General features: G+C 36.6%; 2 protein-coding genes and 1 non-coding gene across 6 annotated transcripts; 2 read left to right on the forward strand and 1 right to left on the reverse strand.

The window, feature by feature from the left end:
- Positions 1-638: 638 nt before the first annotated feature.
- Positions 639-1,800, reverse strand: LOC130826504 (uncharacterized). Its single transcript, XM_057692087.1, has 2 exons — positions 1,276-1,800; positions 639-1,181 (listed from the first exon to the last, which is right to left on the reverse strand). Exons 1-2 carry the CDS (start codon positions 1,798-1,800, stop codon positions 639-641), a joined length of 1,068 nt encoding a protein of 355 aa, XP_057548070.1.
- Positions 1,801-15,865: 14,065 nt separating this feature from the next.
- TRNAG-UCC (transfer RNA glycine (anticodon UCC)) lies at positions 15,866-15,937 on the forward strand. Its single transcript has one exon. It is a non-coding gene; the product is annotated as a tRNA-Gly (tRNA).
- Positions 15,938-16,051: 114 nt separating this feature from the next.
- On the forward strand, positions 16,052-21,232 carry LOC130826822 (PGR5-like protein 1B, chloroplastic). 4 transcript variants are annotated; one of them, XM_057692413.1, is made up of 7 exons: positions 16,052-16,445; positions 16,544-16,606; positions 16,741-16,827; positions 18,993-19,230; positions 19,998-20,071; positions 20,449-20,547; positions 20,794-21,232. In XM_057692413.1, the coding sequence occupies exons 1-7, from the start codon at positions 16,218-16,220 to the stop codon at positions 20,869-20,871; spliced, it is 867 nt and encodes a 288-aa protein (XP_057548396.1). In that variant the 5' UTR covers positions 16,052-16,217; the 3' UTR covers positions 20,872-21,232. The 4 variants fall into 4 exon arrangements, 2 of the variants coding, with proteins under 2 accessions (XP_057548396.1, XP_057548395.1); XR_009047130.1 differs by having other exon boundaries at positions 16,078-16,445; positions 20,442-20,547; XR_009047131.1 differs by having other exon boundaries at positions 16,078-16,445; positions 20,442-20,547; positions 20,791-20,840.
- Positions 21,233-21,825: the final 593 nt, after the last annotated feature.

Here is a 21,825-nt window from a genome sequence, read left to right on the forward strand (position 1 = left end):
TTAGGGTTCTCTAGATACACGCTCATGACGGTTGGAGAGTTTTCTTCCCTCTCTCTTTTAGAAGGGATGACGGAAGTTCCTCGCTTCAGGGTGTTGACGAGGCATTGACGTGCTGTTACCTGATCTCCCTTGAGGATGCCGAATTGTCCGTCATCTTGCTCGAATTGCAGCAAGAGTTAGTGAGGGAAGATTGCGGCTTTAATCTTATTGATGAGTGGGAGTCCCATAATGGCATTATAGGGGAATGTTAGGTCCACTACCGTGAATCGTACGGGTACTGTTCTACTTCCGCTTCTTTCCCTTACTCGCACAGGGAGAATGATTGTCCCTAGTGGAATGACCTGATTTCCTCCGAACCCGATCAGAGGTTTATCGAGGGGTTGTAAGTGCTTCTCTTGAAACCTCATTTTTCTTAGGTACTCCATTGTAATAAGATCGGCCGTGCTTCCAGTATCCACCAATATTCGCTTAACCCTCATTTGCCTTATCTTGAGGGTAATCATTAGAGGATCAGTGTGTGGCTGTTGCAGCAGTTGGGAGGTAGTGGCATCGAATTTCATGATTGGCCCACTTGAGGTGGTTTTCGGAGGTCCTTTGAGCAGAGTATAGACGCTGTCTTTTGCCGCGCGGATGGTAGGTTATTCCTCGGTGTAACCTCCGAAAATCATGTTAATAGTTCCTTGCTTGTTGGAACTTTCGCGCCTAGCCTCGTCTCTTTTGGGGGATCTGCGTTTTTGGTTCCAAAGCCTCCTTTCCACTTCGCCTCTTGTGTCATAGTCCTTTCGGTTGATGAACCTCGACAGCTTCCCCTCGTCGGCCAACTGATGCAGGATAGGTTTGAGTTCGCGATATTGGGCCAAGGTGTGGCCATGTTCTTTGTGGTAATCACACCATAAATTGTAGTTGCGGCGATCAGAGAGAGTTGTAGTAGGGGGTCGGCAACTCGTCCCGGATGGCGAAGAATATGTCTTTCCTGTTCCGGTTGAACATTGGATCATTGCCTCCGTCGAGTAAGTTCCATGTTCTAGCTTCTCCTTCCATGGCATATACATGTCTGGATCGTAGAGGTCCCATGTCTGATGGGGGTTCCGGACGACGCGGCAAGTAGTTTCTATCCCTCCTTGATGAATGTTCCTCTCTGTTCCTTGAGGAATGATTGGAGGATATTGAATCCTTCTTTTCTGACTTTCATTTTTTAGGGTCATGTGCCTGACATATCTCGGAGGCCGTGACGTAGCTTTGACATTGCTTCATGGCCTCCGCGTATGTCTTCACTTGACTCTCGACCAAATGGAACTTCAGCCTTTGAGCCTTCATTCCGTTGATCAGGGCGTTTAATGCGACCGATTCTTCCAAGTCAGTTACTTCCAGCACTGCTTCGTGGAACTTCTTCAAATATGACGATATGGATTCCCCTTCCAATTGGATTATGCTAAGCAAGTGGAAGTTCGATTTCTCCTGCCTTCTAGATGCTACAAAGTGACCCAGAAATTTGCCTTCTAATTGGAAAAAACTGTGGATACTTCCTCCTGGAAGGGAGGTATACCACGTCAAGGCTACTCCTATGAGCGTAGTTGGGAAAAATTTGCACCACAATGCTGGGTTGGTGGTGTATAGCAGCATCAAGTTCTTGTAGGCCATCAAGTGTTCCTCTGGGCAGGACGTTCCATCGAAGGCCGTCATATTCGGGATCTTTATCTTCGCCAGGTTGGGAGTATTCAGTATTCCCGGAGCCAGCAGAGAGTTTATTGGCATGGAGTCTTCGAGAGGATTATCCTTGCCAACTTCCTTTCGCGACATAGTGATGGGGTTGGTGGGATGGCTGGATCCCGTGAGTTACGCTTTTCTCCGTTCTTCCCTTCTTTTGTCCACCAATGATTGGACACTTTTGGACGCCCTCTGCTTCTTGCTTTCTAGGTAAGTACGGGCGTCTCAAGAGGCGGTCTTAGATTCGTCATCTCGGGAGTCAGTTCTGTTGAGGCTTGCATTGGTCCTTGATCTCTCCCGTCTTTTCTTATTTCTTCTGCTAGAACGTGACATCCCCGAGTTCCCATCCTGAGATTCATGGGATTTCGGTATCTCATTATGGGGTTCGATTCGTTCTTTCAGATTCTTTATTTGGTCCGCCATGTCTTCCAACACTTGTTGTTGAGTAGGGTTATTATTTATGACGGCGCGGAGTTGTTCGGAGAAGGCGGCAGTGAGGTTTCGTGCTAGCATGTCCAGATCACGGCGAATCATGGCTTGATTGTTAGCGTGACTCGCTGAAGTGTCTATATCTGTGCTGTGCACGGTTGCGGTTTGTGTTGGATTTCTCATGGGAGCCACGACTTTTTGTTTAATATCCCCACAGACGGCGCCAAACTGTTTCGGTAATGAAACGAGGAAGTGCAAGACACTTGGAATACTGGAAGTGGAAGCGTTGTTGTAACATCTCGGAATAACTCGGATCGTACGAAAAGAGAAGATGACCTTTTAAAAACAAGTATATATCGTCCGAGTCAAACCAGGATTTCTCTTACTAATCGATGAAGCCCTCTTTTTCAAGGATTTCTGTCTAGGGTTTCTTGTACCAACTAGGGCTTTCACTAGGTTCCGAAGTACACGGTCAGAATCACCTCTATTTTCGTTCTTTCTCAAGAATGGAGGCATGATGGAGGGTATACTACATTTTAATAAACAAGGTATATATAAATATTCTATTTCCATCATCGAGGTTAAACAAAACTTAGGCTAATATAACTTCTTAGAGATAAGGAAGTCTATCCTAATAGTTGGTAGAATTAAAAAGTTTGGCCTGTTGAGCTCCTAAGCTTCCACCAAATAAAAATAATTATTTTAATTGATTATACTAATGCTCAATATTCAAAACATTTCAAAATTCATGATATATCAAACTTCACAAATTCAGCTAATGAGAAAAGGTTATAAATAATTAAACAGAAAATCAAGATGATATTATAATTCAACCCGCATACTCTACCATAACATATTATTAAATTCCAAAATACTTGGGTACAAAATCCCAAATAATCACTGTTCTTCTTAACCATATTGTCAAAACAAAACAGAAGAAACTTCTCGACAGAATATCCATACATCATTATTAGCGTGGAAATAGTCATATAAAATCATAAGCATAAATACTACAATCAAAAGCAAGATCATATAGTAAAAGGCGATGCATCCATACGATCCCGATCTTCCTCATATAAGTCAGGGTCAAAAATCAGCATCCCCGGAGTTGTCACTATATGTGCTATCAGAATCAGTGGGTGTCTCTATGGGTCGGGAGTCACTCATATCTAGTTGTTCCTCAGAATCTGAAAGCTCAACAATTTCTGGTTCGGGTAATATTTCTTCCCACATTGTAATTTCAATATCGTCCTCACTCATACTGTCTTCTTGTTCCAACGGCTCTCCTCCCTACATCACAATATATCTATCACTCTAGCTCATAATATCTTCCCTATCAGCTGCTTCTACCTCTATATCAGCATTACATCCCCCTTCCGCACTATCCTCATAATATTCTTCAGCCTTCTCTTCGGATTTTTCCCCAGTATTTTTTTTTCCAGACCTTCTTCGGGGACTTCCTCGGGATCTTCTTCTAGATCCTCCTCAGGATCCTTCTCATCAAAATCTATCTGCAGCACTGAGTTAGGGTCGACCACTGGAACATCCTCCTCAACAATCTCAGCCCTTGCCCCACTAGCTTCAGCATTCTTTACATCTCTCGTTATCTACAACATCCATTCTTCTATCCCATCTGTCAAACTCTCGCTCCAATTGAGCAATTCTCTCATTAAATTCAGCAATTTCCTCAACTATTATTCCCTCATAAACTTGTTGAGACTTTTTATATATCATATCCATCCTGCGCTTATAATCTAGTTCACTCTCTCCTTCTTTCCTGTCTCAAATTTTTAATTCTTCCATCTCTGCCCAGACTGGTACATTTACTAAGGCTCTCCATGGTTCTTCTAGGGTACTACTTTCCCCTTCAGCAGGTCTTTTTCCTTTATACATGACAGATAAAAAAAATATTCGTAATCCTTGACTCACGAATGAAAGAAAGAGCAAAGGAACAATCAATTTCCAAGCTCAAATAATATCATAATTCATCAACAAAAATATCTAACAAGCACACAACAAAATTATCCATAACATCATGATTAAAGACACCAAGCAAAACACATCATATCCCCTTAATGTCTACCCCTTTACTCTCGTCATCATTTTTTTTTTGCGTTAGTCTATCAATTTAGATAAATAACACTAAATAAAACTCCCGCTCTGATACCAATTGTAACATCTCGGAATAACTCGGATCGTACGAAAAGAGAAGATGACCTTTTAAAAACAAGTATATATCGTCCGAGTCAAACCAGGATGTTAGAAGGCAGTTAAAAACGGATTTGAAATTAAGGGAAGCTTGCGGATCGAGTTTTATTAGTGTTATTATGAACTACTAGATATAAGAAATTCTTAGCAGCGGATAAGAACGAAAAATTAAATTTACTTATTACAACTTGAGAACGAAATCGCCTCATAAAACCAAATATTCTTTAAACTTTATTAGAAGTTCTTATCAAGACTTCTGTATCCTAACGATTTATTTCTCCAAGGGACAATCCTCACTCCCCAGACCTGCAACTTAACTTACTGCTAGTCATTGCCCAGATAGGAAACAACATCATCGCAGGGTCGTTAAGACCAAAAGTACACGTCAGCAAACGTCGCATACCAAATAAATAATAATATAAGAGAAAGTTTTAATTTATTAGCTGACAATTCACAGAACCTTATGCTTCGATCATGCTTATTAAGAATAATTATTTTCATGTAAAGGTTAGTCAGCCATACTGCTGTACTATCCAGCCATACTGCCGGTACACTCCAAACTCCATAAGTGAGACAATACATTAGGGGGAGCTAACCCCTAAGCAAGTCTCTACCATAGACACTCGCCTTACTTCGGTGCCTATGGTTAAGTATGCATACCCCCACGGTGGCTCATAATGCCCTCATATACCGCGAGTAATTCATTTCCACCAATTGACGTCATACTACGTCCACTTTAAAGTTAGTGAGGTCATACTACCTCTGCTTATCAAAACAATGTATAAAAATTATTGATTCGAAAGATAACATTATCCGTACTATATATCCATGCTTTACTTTTGTATACCATTATTATATGATACATCGGACTAAAGCGAACCACGCTGCGTGTACATACCTTAAGCAAGATAACCAACTCACAAGCGTCTTAATCAATTCCCGGTCACGAATCGACTTCCTACAAGGTTCAATCGTATTCAGAAAATAAGCACACATACACATTTTCCTCAAATCATCCATAACACACATATACAATCACATCCATACCTAGAATACTACACACAACATGAACATCCATCACATACTATAACATGGTATATACACAAAACCGGACAGCCTATACAATATGTCCAGAAACTCAACTTAAAACTGTCAAACTGAAAATCCAATTTCACCGTTGCGTCCGGAAGGCGTCAAAACCCCCGGGTACCAATTTTCATAATTTATAACATAGTATAAGTATTTTTAACTTAATTTCAAAGCCAAAAATGTTCCAAAAACACATTTTTTTCACCATTTTCAAAACCTACGGGATTTTGTCATTCCATCATTTTTTTATCACAAAAATATAAATATCAATGCTTGATGTCCTATTAAATCTAAACAACAAAAATTACATAAAAATAAATTTTAATGAATTATTATTATGTATTTTTTTTTTCAATATAATTCTTTTTACACAAATGTTTTCACACATACACATCACATATATACATGTATATTTTTTTTTTACCAACATTATAAATTCCTTCGATTAATCAATAAAAATAAATAAATAAATTCCTAACACCACATACATTTTTTTTTCTATGAACATCCATTTATATATATATATATATTTTCAATCATCCATCAAACAATTTCTTCACACATATGTAAACATATCCAAAACCCTAAAAAAAACCATACATCAATTTAGATAGAAAAATACATCCCAAAATCATACATGAAATTTTAAATTCTTAAATTAAACATGAATTATAAGATAAAACATATAATAATCATAGAATTTTAAATTAAAACTTAAGAATCAACATAGATTAAGAATAACACTTACAATTGTAAAGGAAAACACCTAATGATCAAGTGTAATGGAGTTAGGAATGTGGATTAGGAGGAATTTTTAAAGGATATGTTTTTTTTTTGTCCTTGGAAACTTTAGAAATGAAAGGATGTAAAAATGAAAATGATTAAGGAATTAAGAAGGGTTAATTATATGGGATTAATGCCTTGATCCTTCATTACCCTAAGGGAGTTACAAGCTCCACCAAGAGTCACTCCTATTTTTTTTTTTTTTTGAAAATAAAAGATGGTTTAAGGAAACGTTTAGGCCCAAATAATTCTAATTGCCAAAAAGGATTGCACATCTCATGACCAAGCCCAATAATAAATAAAATATATATATATATATATATAGAAATAATATTATTAGTGAATTATTAAATATATCAGGAAGAAAATATCGGGAAAATATCGGGGTGTTACAGACTACCCCCCTTAAAAAGGTTTTGACCCCATCACCACACTTATCATAACACATAACCACAAAACAAGTAAAACAAAGATAATCTCTATACACACATACACAAAGCAACCCAAAACATGAATCGCACGAAAATCCTATCGCCTTCCACCCCCCTTAACGAAGTTACGTCCCAGTAACTTACTAACTTGAGAGAAAAAGTGAGGATACTGCTCTCGCATGGAGTGTTCTGTCTCCCAGGTTGCCTCTTGTGAGCGGTGATTGGACCATAATACTTTAACCATGGTGATATCCTTCCGACGAGTACTATGGACCTTCTTATCCAATATCCGAACAAGCTGTTCCTCATAGGTTAGGCTCTCATCAAGTTCTAACGCCTCTGGATCTAATACATGAGAAAAGGCTGCGACGTAACGTTCAACTGAGAAATGTGAAAAACGTTGTGCACTTTACCCAGAGCATTAGGCAATGCTAATCGATAGGCTAACTTCCCTACTTTCTCCACAATGTCAAAAGGACCTATGAAACATGGGCTTAACTTTCCACGAGCACCAAAGCGAACTACTTCTTTCATTAGAGACACACAAAGTAGAACCTTGTCACCCACTTCAAATTCATTAGGCCGACGTCGGAGATTGGCGTAAGATTTTTGTCTATCTTGGGCTGCTTTCATTTTCTCGCGAATTAACTCTACTTGTTCAGTCATTTGAACAAGCATATCAGGTCCTAAGGTGATAGATTCAGTAAAATCATCCCAGCATACAGGATTATGGCACTTACGACCATAAAGTGCTTCAAAAGGAGCCATTTGTTTCATAGCTTGGTACCTTTTATTATAAGAGAACCCTACCAGATCCAAATGTTCATCCCATGAACCTTGCCATTCCATGGCTAACGCTCTCAAGATGTCCTCCAGTATTTGATTGACACGTTCAGTCTGACCATCCGTCATAGGATGAAAAGACGTGCTATGAAGAAGAGTGGTTCCCAAAGCCTGTTGTAATGACTTCCAAAAATGTGACAAGTATCGAGTATCACGATCAGAGACAATAGTACGAGGTATTCCGTGATATCGAACAACGTATCTAATATAGGCACGAGCAAGTTGTTCCATATCCCACTTACAGTTCATCGGAATAAACCTTGCAGACTTAGTAAGCCTATCCACAATCACCCAAAGAGTATCATTACCAGCCTTAGTTCGTGGCAACCCTAACACGAAATCCATAGATATGTCATCCCACTTCCATACCGGGACTTCCAGAGGTTGTAGTAACCCAGCTGGTCTTCGATGTTCACTCTTAACCTTTTGACACGTTAAACACTTGGAAACAAAATCTGCAATATTGTTTTTCATACCTGACCACCAAAACATACATTTTAAATCTTGATACATCTTATCTCCACCAGGATGAACCGAGTATCTAGAATAATAAGCTTCGTTTAATAATTTTTCCTTCAAGGAGTCACACCCATCCGGCACACACCACCGTCCTTTAAAACGAAGACTACCGTCCTCATGAATTGTAAAACCTTCAGCTTTCCCTTCACTGATCTGCTCCCAAAGTTTAATGAACTTTGGGTCTTCCAGTTGCTTAGCCATAATCTCTTCGAAAAAGGTAGGTTGAATAGACAAGGCACTCAACTTGGCTTCCAATTCCCCTTCTTGGATTATCTCCAAGTTCATTCTCCCAAACTCCTTACACAACTCCTCAGAGGTTATTAACGCTGAGACTGAATGCCTCGATTTTCTGCTCAAGGCATCAGCGACTACATTCGCACGGCCTTCGTGATATGAAATCTCCAAATCATAATCACTGATAAGTTCTAACCAACGTCGTTGGCGCAAATTCAACTCGGATTGAGTGAACAAAAATTGCAAACTTTTTTATGATCCGTAAAGACCTTGCATTTGACACAATAAAGGTAATGTCGCCAGATTTTCAATGCGAAAACCACAGCCGTTAACTCCAAGTCATGTGTTGGATAATTCACCTCATGAGTCCTTAGTTGACGTGAAGCATACGCCACCACCTTTCTATCTTGCATTAAAACACAACCTAATCCATGTTTGGAAGCGTCACTGTAGACGGAGTATTCCAAGGATGGATCAGGTAAGGTCAACACAGGGGCTGTAGTTAACTTCTCCTTCAATAACTGAAATGCCTTCTCACACTCCTCAGTCCATTCGAACTTCTTTTCCTTCTTCATCAAGGCTGTCAGTGGACGAGCGATTCGAGAAAAGTCCTTCACAAAACGACGATAGTATCCTGCTAATCCCAAGAAACTCCGGATATCTGTAACATTCCAAGGTGTAGACCAATCTCGAACAGCTGCTACTTTTGCTGGATCAACGGAAATTCTTTCCTTAGAAACAATGTGACCCAGAAAAGCCACTTGCTCTAACCAAAATTCACACTTCGAAAACTTAGCATACAACTGATTCTCTTGCAGAATCTGCAAGACTATCCTTAAATGCTCTTGATGTTCTTCTTGGCTCTTGGAATATACCAAAATATCATCAATGAACACCACCACACACTTATCGAGGTACGCGTTAAAAACCCGATTCATCAATCCCATAAACGCCGCCGGTGCGTTGGTCAACCCAAAAGGCATCACAGTGAATTCAAAGTGTCCATATCTGGTTCTAAAAGCTGATTTACTAATATCCTCCTCCTTAATACGTAACTGATGATACCATGACCGCAGATCAATCTTGGAAAAGACTCCTGCCCCTTGTAACTGATCAAAAAGATCATCGATCCGTGGTAATGGGTACTTATTCTTAACAGTGACCTTATTAAGTTCTCTGTAATCAATGCAGAGACGCATCGTTCCGTCCTTTTTCCTTACAAACAACACCGGGGCTCCCTAGGGCGACACACTGGGTCTTATATAACCCTTCTCCAACAACTCCTCCAATTGGACTTTCAATTCTTCCATCTTCTTTGGGCCATTCGGTAAGGAGCTTTTGAAATTCGCCCTATCCCAGGCATCAAATCGATTGAAAAGTCCACGTCTCTTTTCGGTGGCATGCTTGGAAGCTCTTCTGGAAATACATCCTTGAAGTCACGGACTACAGGAATATCATCAATTCGAACCTTCCACACCTCCACCTTACTTATACTACAGAAAAACCACGGTTGTCCCTGCTTGATTAGCTTCCTTGCTTCTAAGGACGACACGATTTTTACCTTGAGTCCCTTGGAAAACTTCCTATATTTAACTTTCTCTCCTGGGGGTCCGCTTAGCGTTACGGATTGTCCCTCATAATCTATACTGCCTTATATCTACCCAACCAATCCATCCCAAGGATTACATCTAGACCTTCCATTTCCAAAGAAAACAAATCACTCGAGAAATTTGTCTTTCCTATATTGACCGACACCCCACGAAATAACGTACTACAATGAAAGGTCTCTCCGGAAGGAATAACAACTGAGAAAGATGTTTTCTCGGGATTTTCCAATCCTCAGTCTTTAACTCTAGATTTAGAAATAAACGAGTACGATGCACCAGAATCAAAAAGAACTTTAACAGACTTTGAATTGATGCAAAAAGTACCTATGACCACATCAGACACTTGTGCTGTTTAACTAGCGTTAACTGCTGATAGTCTGCCATTATTGTGAGAGACTGGGGTAGCGCTTCCTTGACTACCTCGTTGTCCAGGAAAGTTCTCATTCCTAGCAATCCCTTGAAGTTGCTGAATTCCGGAATGATTTCTCTGAAACCTAAAGTTTGAGACACCCCCAAGGTTTAGGGTTTCTACCAAAATCACCACCGTTTCGATTTCCACTTCTCGTGTCATTGCCACTCCGACCATTATTGAAGCGTTGTTGTAGAAAACCTCTGTGATTCCCCCCTTGAGGCTCTTGTTGTCCCAATCGAGCATAGCACTCATGCATCCTATGACCCGATTTACAACAGTAAGAACAGCCCATTAATGCTCCCCGACAATCTCTCCCTGGATGATTTTTCTGGCATCTCCTACAGTTATAAATTCTTTCCTTTCCATTGCGGTCATAAAGTGGTTTTTGTACCCTGACCTCAGATGTCGAACCTCTCCCACCTTTACTTGACTGTCCTGGCTGGTACACTTTTTCTTGATAATCCCCATAGGTTTTGTGTTTCTTAAAGTGGTTTTGTGCATGATTACTCCCGCTCTCTGCATTCTGGAACATAGGTTCCCTCCTCTTGTCCCCACTATGGGCCAACTTCTCCTGCTCCTTCCTAATAACATATTCTATCTGGGTTGCCCTCTTATATAACTGGTCTAAAGTATCGTACCTATCGATCTCAATGTGTTTTTGAATCTCGTACGATAAACCCAGTTCGAAGCGTTGCATTTTCTCTGCATTTTCTTTGTTGCATTTTCAGAATCTCGTACCTATCGATCTCAATGGTTTAATTTTCTTTGTCTCAATGTGTTTTTCTTTGTTGCATTTTCTTTGTTCGGAGAAGGCGACAGTGAGGTTTCGTGCTAGTATGTCCAGATCACGGCGAGTCATGGCTTGATTGTTAGCGTGACTCGCTGAAGTGTCTGTATCTGTGCTGTGCACGGTTGCGGTTTGTGTTGGATTTCTCATGGGAGCCATGACTTTTTGTTTAATATCCCCACAGACGGCGCCAAACTGTTTCGGTAATGAAACGAGGAAGTGCAAGACACTTGGAATACTGGAAGTGGAAGCGTTGTCGGGAACGACAATTCGCGGACTAAAGTGAGTTGAATTCCTGCAACACAACACGTTAGCCTTGTCTGGGGAATGATTTCCCGGAAAATCCCTCCGAGGGTCAAGTTAGAACGTAGATGAAAGATTAATGAGGAAACGATGAGATGGAGAACACAGGAATAGGGGTGTAGGGGTGGAAGTTACTTGTGTCTCTGGGAGGTTAACGAAGAGGGCTGTGAACAAGGATTTCAGAAAGGCGATTATCAGATGATCCTTCCCTTGATGCTGGTTTCCTCTATTTATAATGGTGGAGAAGAAGTTACTTCTGGGAGAAAGTTAGTTATCATGGATAATGGTGGGCGGTTATCAGCACTAAATAAGGGGAATCATGAAGTTGAGGAGTAAATGACAGTTATCAGAGGGAAGTTAGGGTATTTGGAGGTTACTAACTCATGGGCCAATTAAGGAGGCTGGGGAATCTAAGAAAAGGCCCTTGACTGAAAATCAGGGTCAACCGAAAAAGTCAAAGGGTAATTACGTAATGTGACATTAATAATTTAAATAATTGATTAATTAAATAAATGTTACCATGACACAGGGGAAAATTGCCATGAAATCCAACCTCCAAGCTTGAATCCCGCAAATTGTAAATGTAATGTTGAAACTTGAAAGAAACATGCAAAGACAATATGGAGAAATGGAGTGATGATGACTTATTGGAAAAACAAAATGAAAGAAGGTGGGGTATTAGGATCCTCTCTATAACTTTTCTTAATTATCCATTCTAAGATTTTTATGCTTATTTTAGAATAAAAATAAAATCTTAAAATTCCCTCTATTTTTCTCTATCAAGCAATTCTAACTATTAAATTTGAATAATGGTATAATGCCTAGATATTTTTAAATGGACTAATGTCTAGTTTTTAATTAATTAAAATTAAAAAGTGATATATATATATATATATATATATATATATATATATATATATATATATATATATATATATATATATATATATATATATATATATATATATATAAAACTTAAAAATCAGTTCAAAAGCATATTTAAAAACTTATAATTTTGCTTTGCGACCCACTCAGCGATTACCCATTTTTTTTCGTTCACGTCATCCGTAATTGCGACCGTAACTGCATTTTTGCACCATGATAAATATTGGTAATAGAATGGAAAGGAAAGAGATGAGAATGGGAAATGGAAACTATAATCATTATCATCATAGATTGTTTGGATTAGAGACATGTAATGGAAACAATTAAGGGTTTTGAATTGTATCTTGTACAGCTTCTTTTGGGTCATCATTTCACCTCTGCGTTAATTTCCAACAATCCACAGCTCTTCTCAACCATAAATTCAAAGCTTGCTAGAAAAATGTTATCGTTTTCAACAATCACTAAGGAATTTCAAATCACAAAGTTCTAATTTTTTTTGTAATAGAAATCAAACTTTAAACAACATTCAATAAATTTAACAAACACAGGAAAAATATTGAGTCCTTCACCATTGCAAAAAAAAAATGAAGCTTTAATGGAACTTAACAAATTAGAAAATAAATTATTAATTTCATGATGAGATCTTCATATCATGAAATAGTAATGATTGTAGCATCATGTAGCTAATATGAGCTTTTACTTGAGACAGGCCTTTGAAATCTATAAGAATTGAAGAAGCATAAAAGAACATAGTTTGAAGAAGATATAAGAATGAAGATGAAATTAGAGCTTTGTCTTTTCTGAATTGTAAGAATCATAGAGAGAGATGGAATTAAAGTTCGTATTAGAGGGTAAGAGAAGTCGAGGAAGACCCAGGAGAACTTGGGATGAACAAATAAAAGTTGATTTGCATAAATTAAACCTCTCTGAACACCTGACTAGGGATAGGGGTAGGTGGAGGCATCTTATCCATGTGTTTAGACTACTGATTCTCCTTTCGCTTACTTGTCGGTGTTCTTGTTCTCTGGCTTTTATTCGTTGCTATTACTATTATTATTATTGTTTTCTTTTTCATTTTTAATTGTTTTTTTACTTTATTTTATTTTATCCATATGCATTCTATTTATATTTATCTTATGTCTAAGGGTTACACTTGTGTGTGATAAGATGCGGACTTGCGGAGTTAGCTTCAGCTGCACTCGATCTCATAAGTTGCAGAATCTTATCTTATTCTTTCTCGAGTCGGGGAACTCTTTGGCCGCACTCTCCTTCATGGGTATGAGTTACCGCTGTCATTCCCTCCCCAGACCCTGACAATAATTTTCTATGGGTGGGATACATGATGATGTTTTTGCTTCTGAGACTTGTAATACCAGTACCATACCAAACCAAACTAACTTAACTAATAAATATTTCCTCTAGTTTTTTTATAGTAATATACTTTCTCTAAAACTTTGTTACGTTTTTATTATCACGCTTTTTAATATACCATTTTAGTTTCATAACTAACATTTAAAATTATGAATTTTTGCAGTGAGACGATTCAAGTAAGATTTCACTTTATTATTTATTTCTCATACATAAAAAGAACTAAGATGTAAAACAATATTCTATTTAATAATACACCATCTATCCCATTCATTTAGCATTAGTTGTTATTTTGGTTCGTCCTATTCATTTAACATCATTACTATTTTTGGATAATGAGCCATTACGTTAACTCTCTAATAATTTCATCTATTTAATTCATTATATCTTATTATTTGATATCAAATATGGACATCTTTTCTTTAAAAAACACTATATTTCTCTTTTGTGTTAGGGAACATTACTTTTATAAATCCCAATTTTAGGTGATTATATTCTAAAAAATCTCAATTTTAGATCAATATTTAAAAATCCGAACTTTAGGAGTTATTTAATTTTAAAGCACTCGACCAGCTTGTGACCTGTATAAAAGATTAAACGTGACACTTACCATCATCCTTATGGCTTAGAAGTTTAAAAAAACATAAAAAAAAAAAAAAACTAAAACCAAATTAATAAAACGAAAAACACCCCTACTTTCAGCCCCTTACTCGTAACTAACCCCTGTGCCACCACCAAAATCAATTTAACCACCTTCCTGCTGCCGTCAACGTTGCCACCTTACTATCTCCCTCTCCCCTCCCCTTTCTTCCCCTCCTCTCTTAGATTGTGATTTTCTTCATGGTGGTCATAAAAGAGAGAGAAGGACTTGGGGGGCTTGAGCAGCGCAGTGGTGGAGGCGGGTTGGTCGTAATCTTATGGTGGTGGAAATGGAAAAGTCGGCGTCGGAGTTGGCGATTTTACGGTCTTTGAGTTCAAGTATGGTGATTCTTAGTGATTTTAGTGAATGGAATTCAGATGGGAGGAGGAAGAGGAGGGGGTTTTGAAAGGCTCAGTGGTGTGGCTAGGTTGCTCATCGTCTCAGGGTAGTAGTTGTAGGAGGGAAACTAGCTCAATGGCGGAGTTTTGGTGATGTCGGCGGCTAAGAAGAGGTGGTTTAATGGTGGGCAGCTAAGAAATGAGAAGTGGGTGAGTTTTAGGGGTTCTTTTCGTTTTTTCAAAGTTTAGAAAACACAAATTTAACTTATTCAACTGGTTATAGGTCACTAAAGATTTTAAAATTAAATTGCAATCAATATTTGAATTTTTAACTATTAATCCATTGTTGGAATTTTCAGAATAAAAATCACCAAAATTTGAGAATTTCAGAATAAAATCACACGAACTTGGGATTTTTTAAATAATTTTTTCTTTATGTTAGTACAAAAATTGACTAAGGGCATCTTTAATGGTGATCCAATTTAAGGTCACATGACCAAACAAGAGCAAAAATAATTCTTAATGGTGACCTAAATTTTGGTGGGTTGAGTAAAAGGTTGACAAATTAAGTCATATAGTGACTCGTTCATTGGAACGGTCACTATGTTTCTTTTCAACAAATTCGCCACATGTCAGCCTTGGATTGGTTGAGAAATTACTACTTGCATGCCTTCTGAAATACCCTGTTGTTGCTCCTTCCGTGTGTGGCCCTACAATTGGGTGTGAAAGGTTGGCAAATTAATTTAAACGACTATTTTCTTAATTAAATAATTTTTATTTTTTAAATAAAATATACCAACGTTCATATTTTTTCGAGATTTATAAAATGAGACAAACTTTGATATGTTTTGACCCAATTTCATATTTACCTATTTTCTTTTCTTTTTTTTTTTGTTAAAAAAAACCAAAAAAAGTTAAATGTTATTAATAAAAAAAGCACTAAAAAAGTTTTTAATTAATAAAATTTAAATTTATTTTAAATAACTAAAAAATTATAATACGATTGTACATGAAACTGTTAATAGAAGTATGAAAAAATAAATAAATATTAGATAAATTAAGGGAAAAAAAGTATGGTTGACTAGAGAAAAAGTAAGAAAAAAAAAGATAGTAACCTTTTAAAAGAGATCATTGTGAATAAGTTAGATTGAAAGATGAATTTTTGGAGGAAGAAAAATTATAAAATAGTATAATGACGTTTTTTTTAGATCGCCATTATGGGCGCTCTAATATAGACTTAATGTTTGTTATATAATTTTGATCTTGTACTCCCCTAAGTAAAGCGTTTGTAGTCCAACGGTTAGGATAATTGCCTTCCAAGCAATAGACCCGGGTTCGACTCCCGGCAAACGCATTTTGCTTTCTATTCTTGTTTTGTCTTTCATTCCCATTTTTGGGAAATTGTGGCCAGATTTTCTTAGTCACATTTATTTACACCTTAACCCAAAAACACTCGATTATAACTGGGCCTTACAAATCAAGATATTAGCAAAACCCCAATTTTAAACCATCAATTCTGATTACAAAAGAGTATTTTCGAAAATTCTAAAAACTGAAAAATCACAAAACAAAAACGTCGCGTGTAAAACTTACACTATCCACAAACTTACAACCCTCTCATTTCTCACTTATCAATGGCGGGAGCGAATTCTCTCCCTTCATCTCGCCTAATCTTACCGGCAAAATCTCGTGTCGAAAACTTTTTCCGACGAAAATTCACCTCCTTAGCCTTCAAAAACTACCGGTGTTTTGCCGGAGCTCAATCTTCTGCAACTTCAGTAGTTTCGGAAGGTCCTTCTTGTATTTTGGTTGGTCCTGTTGAAACCGCTAGTCAAGAAACTCTTGAAGCCCTTTATCGTCAGGTTTTTTTTTTTTTTTTCTTTTTTTTTTTTTCAATATTCTTGTTTGAAATGTGCAATTCATGGTCGCTTTGATGCTGATTTTGATTTTTTATGGCTAGGCGAAAGATGCGTATTATAGTGGTAAACCCTTGATAATGGATGATATGTTTGATAAAGTTGAGGTAATTCTTTTCAAGATTTGGATTCATTTTAATTTTATAAATGTTTTTGTTTGAGTTGGATTGATTTTAATTGTAACATTATTTGTTTGAGCTGAATTGATTGATGAGGACTATGTGTTGTTATAATGAAACAGTTGAAATTGAGGTGGTATGGTTCAAAATACGCGGTGAAATATCCGAGGTGTAGTTTACGGCGACACTCTACATATTCTGATGCTCAGGTGAACTTCTGCTTAGTTGGTTTATAGAGTTACTTCTGTTAGTTTATAATATTCTTTTCAAAGAACAATTGGACTTGTGGAAAGTTGATGAATTTGGTGATATCTATGGATTGTTACTAGTGTTTCTCCTTTTATGTTTTTATGTAATAAATCCGAACACTGTACTTTCATAAAGACCTAACCCAGAAATTTTATTTGAAGTTAGCTGTTAAAAATAAAATTAAAGAAACAACTAGAGTAAGAGCACAATTGTATTACCTGCCTAGTCAGGGTGGGTGTAACTGTGTGCAGCCTTACCATTGGAATGACCAAGATGCCTCAGACTGATTGAATCTAATATCCAGAATTTTTACTACTACAAGGAGGGGATAGGTTTTTGGAATCAACATGAAAGTTTATGACAGCTTGTCAAAATACAAATTTATTAAACTTTATATAATTTGAACAATTCAATTAGCAGGTCCTGGTGTCTTGCCACAAACCTTTGTCTGAAGTTGTTGTTAGGTTATTCAGTTGTCTTTTACTCCTACTGTGTTGGAAGTTTTAAGAATGCTGATTTACTTCACATAAAAATGTATTTCTTTAATTGCAGTAGAAAGCTTTCACTTGTGTATTTTGTCTACTAAGAAGTACCATTGATCATAATGCAAAAGAATGTATGATGCATGCTACTAGAGTGGTATGACTTGATTTGCATATTATACGATGACGAAGGCTTGATTTTCGGAACAAATAAAACAAATGAAGATGGGAATTTCGAAGGCTTAAAGACCCGTAGAGTTGGGGGTCAATAGATTGTCGAGCCCGCAATATTTTAGTGTGTTTAAATTGTTGTCTTTTTTTCTTGTAGTTGAAGGCCAAAGGCCTGACGACCCCTTCGAGTGCACGACATGCAGTTTTTTGTTTGTCTTCATTTGCACTCTTTGGTTCCGCAGATTGTTTTTGTTTAAGTTTGTATCGCTTTATACGGTAGATCTCCATATGAACACTACTTTAGCACATAAAGTCATACAGTAAGTCTATGACATAATCTTGAGTTAGCAAAAGAAACAAAAACTAAAACAAAGACAAAGGTAAAGATAGAAAACAATGGTTCTTGATACTTGAAATGTTTTTTAGCACACTTAAACAACTACTAAATATCTAAATTAGAATCATCGTCCTTATAAGCATCTTTACGATCTCATATATACTTCTTAACATCACTAATATCCCCTTCTTCCTCATTAACTTATAGTAACAACCTTTACTCATGTGTTTCTCACTCCTCGATAGTTTTAGGGAAAGAAAGAGGGGTATACTTTTGCTTTTCATCCAATAATAGTAAAAGACAATAAAAAAGAAACGACAATTTTTCCTTCTTGATGGAAACGAGAAACGCTAATTTAGTGTTCCATATTATGTATTATTTCAGTATGAATGGTTTTAAAAGCATTATGATGAGAAGTTTTGCATTTTACGCTTCAATGATCTAGACTACAATGATCTCTGATAACTTTCGCACATACATTTAAGCAATAGCTATGATTCTTCGTTGGTTAAAAATTGAATTTGATATGAATATCCTCTATGTCGGGATTCACGGTGGTTTGAAGTGTATGGATTTGGGTCAAGTTTGGGTTCAATTGAGTCAATTCTAGTTGGATTTTTTTTACTATTTGTATGAAATAAAAGTAAATTAAATTGTAGATATTTATCAGTAAATAAATGAACTTTAAAAATAGAAAGTAATTAATTTTGGAGGTAATTTTTTTTTTGAGATTTTATTATTTAATATCGATCGGGTCATTTTGTGTTGGGTCATTTCAATTTTGTCAAGTTTAGGTCTTCTTGACTCAGTTTAGTTCATTTTGGGGTTCAACTTTGGGTTATTGCTCTTTGGTCACTGATTTAGTCAATTTGCTAGGTCTTTTAATTTTCAAGTGCAGCAGCTGAGTTTACTTCCTCTAGTTAAATGTTATTGTTATCTTACAATGTTGGATACTATTGTAAGCCTTCCATTTGGTTTTGCAAAACCAAAACAAAGAGGCAAACTTATAGGAACTAGTAATTTTTCTGTTTTGTTTTTTCATGTTGTCAAATTAAAAAAAATGGTTTCTTCTTCTGTAGTGCATAGGAAGGATATTTCTATCAGTTGAAGATGTAATGACATGTATGTAGGGCAGGAAGACCCTTCGCAGGTGTTTGCTTTGGCAAGCGTCTGGTTTTTGATACTTGCATTTGGCGGTTTAGTATGCCTGGTGCCGGTGCTGTACACCATAAATCTAGCTTACCAAGATACAATTATTTCGGAGACAGCACACAGCAGCCAACCAGCAGCAATAGAGTTTATTGGCATGTTGAATAGTATACTGTTAATGTTGCTGGGTTCTGTTATTGGCTGCCCAATAGCATCAGCTTCAGGTAATGTTGCCTTCAGTTCTTTTCATTTAATTATTTTGCCCTTTATGTTAAACCTATTTAGGCTGGTATATTAGACTGGAAGCTCCAAGACATTCAGCTTCATACTGATTGGTTCCAATGTTTATTGGGAATGTTTTTGCAATGCACAAATGGATTACTCGGTCATTCAAGATCATTATAGGTTTTTGTTTATTGTGAATGGGAGTAGTTCAACTCTGTTCAAGCTTTGGTAGAACAGGATATTGGAAAAACAATGATGATTGTATAATACCGTCATTATCCAAGACAATAGTAATTATTACCTTTACGGCCCGTTTGGTAAGTAGTAATAAACGGTGGTAATGGGAATGAAAAATTAGTGTAATTTTAGTTAGAAAAATCTTTTTGCTACCTTGATGAACATGCTTCTCCAACTCCAATCATCTCATTTTCTTCATAAAATTCATTCCAATGCATTACCATTAGGAGAGGTGGTATTAGGTGGTAATGAAAATTTGTAAATAAAAAAATTTATTTGTGATCAAAGTTTCATTACCATGGGAATGAAATAAAATTTTTGATGAAATTTTACACTATAATTCATTCCTATGACCACCATTTAGTACCACTAACCAAACGGGCCGTTAGTATACAACCGTGGTTGGGAATTCAGATGCCATTATATATATTTGATCCGTTGAAAGGAGGAATTTGTTTGTCATGTTTGGTCAATCTTTGTGGAATGTTACTGATATTGTCTTATCTAACATTTATTACATAATACCCAGCTCGAGCTCTACGAGGCCTATGGCGAAATGATCTGGTCGCGTTGAAAGGTGCATGTCCAAGCTGTGGAGAGGAGGTTAGCTTGACTGAATTCACACCTCACCTCTAGCAATTTGGGAACGATGATTTCATTTGGAAATCTTAAATTGACTTAAATTTAGTGTTTGACAGCTCAAAATATTTCAAATTTGAATTTGAGTCGATTTTATCATTGTTTTAAAAGTAGTTAAAGTTGAGAATTTGATAATGACTTTCCAAACCTTGTTATTCTTATATTCTTCATTTATGATTTCATAATTGAAATCTACAATTTGAAATGAATTACTTCTTTCCAAACACAACCGTAGGTGTTTTCGAATTGACTTTTTTTTTATCCTATGGCCCTTATTGTGATAAAGGAGTTAGAGTATTAATTACCTATATATCAGGCTCATTGTTCGCAAAAGTTTGCAGGTCTTTGCATTTGTGAAGTCAGATCAAAGCTTGAATTCTACCCATAGAGCAAATTGTCATGTATGCGAATGCCGGCTTGAATTCCGTACAAAGGCTGAGGTAAACTCAGCTCTCTCTTGATTCACTTTGTGAATTGTATGGCATAATTTAGTTTATACTGCCCCAGTTTACAAAATACTTGATCATCATAATCTTATACCAAAACATGCAACGTCACATTTATGAGGTATCATTACCAAGCCTGAACTGATTAAAATTGGCAATATTTTTACCTTAAGGCTTTGACGTTTATAGATGATCCTTGCCTATGATTATCTGAGATGGTGTATTGTCATTTTGCAGCAGTCATTTTCAAAACTTGGCAGAAGATGGGTTCATGGCCGTGTATACCTCATCTCTGAAAGGAGAAGTCGTCGGTATTAAACAGTGACACTCAGGCTGCTGAGAATCAAACATGATCGTGTACAGTAGGATGATTCTTTTAAAGTCTAAGCACCAGCTGGAAATGCAAAACTCAAAGCAAACATCAAGAAATGCTTTTCTAAAATATTGATAATCGGAGACAAGACTGAGCGAATTTTGTTGCTTTGTGCCTACGTAGTATAAATCTCATAGAATTATAGTACAAGAGTAGTTATACTATTCAGTTCCTTTTCTTTTCTATAGGAGCGTGGTTGTTGGGGATTGATTGCTCATTTCTTTCTTTTGTCCATGAAAATTGTATTGGGATTTGAGATGCTTGAAGGAGTTACCGAGTTATATATACTCGTCAAGTTTGGTGGTCTTATTGTGCCTTCAGTTCATTTTGTTTCTTGTTAATACTAGTTAGTACGGGGTGTGGTACACACGTGCTCCCCGGACAAATTCTATTTTACTTAAAAATTCAACTATAATAATCAAATAGAAAGAACTTCCAATTTGCTAATTGTTAAGCAAGCAATTAAATGAAGATTATCAAAAGAAAAAACATAAAATCATTTTGATTATTTAAAAGATTATCAAAATATAGAGTAAGTGAAACTAGTAATGAGCAAATACAATGGTATGATTTGTACACACTTTCTCAAGAAATACCATTTGATTTAAAATTTAATTTAAATTGAAATATTTAACCTTTAACTCTTCAAGTAATCAAATTGAGTTTTGAGAAGACTTGAATTGAAATGTTATCATGGAATAATTAAGTAAAAAAAATTAGTTGAAAGTAAAGTTGGTAAAACCAATAATTCATTGTTGAGTTGATATATTGAAACCTGCTGAATTTTGGATTTTCACATTAAAGTAGCAACTATGCTGCAATACAATAACAACATTATCTGTTACAAAATCAAAATGAAAATGTTTGCCAAAACCGATACGATGCTAAGAACAATACAA

Source organism: Amaranthus tricolor, chromosome 11 (genome assembly GCF_026212465.1).
Source record: "Amaranthus tricolor cultivar Red isolate AtriRed21 chromosome 11, ASM2621246v1, whole genome shotgun sequence".
Classification (NCBI taxonomy): domain Eukaryota; kingdom Viridiplantae; phylum Streptophyta; class Magnoliopsida; order Caryophyllales; family Amaranthaceae; genus Amaranthus; species Amaranthus tricolor.

Coding starts and splice junctions, on each gene's coding strand:
- LOC130826504 (XM_057692087.1), bottom strand. CDS start 1,800: ATGTCGCGAAAGGAAGTTGGCAAGGATAATCCTCTCGAAGACTCCATG. Junction 1,182..1,275: donor TCCATTTGGTCGAGAGTCAA/GTGAAGACATAC, acceptor AATGAAAGTCAG/AAAAGAAGGATTCAATATCC.
- LOC130826822 (XM_057692412.1), top strand. CDS start 16,218: ATGGCGGGAGCGAATTCTCTCCCTTCATCTCGCCTAATCTTACCGGCA. Junction 16,607..16,740: donor ATATGTTTGATAAAGTTGAG/GTAATTCTTTTC, acceptor ATAATGAAACAG/TTGAAATTGAGGTGGTATGG. Junction 20,548..20,790: donor AATTCCGTACAAAGGCTGAG/GTAAACTCAGCT, acceptor GTCATTTTGCAG/CAGTCATTTTCAAAACTTGG.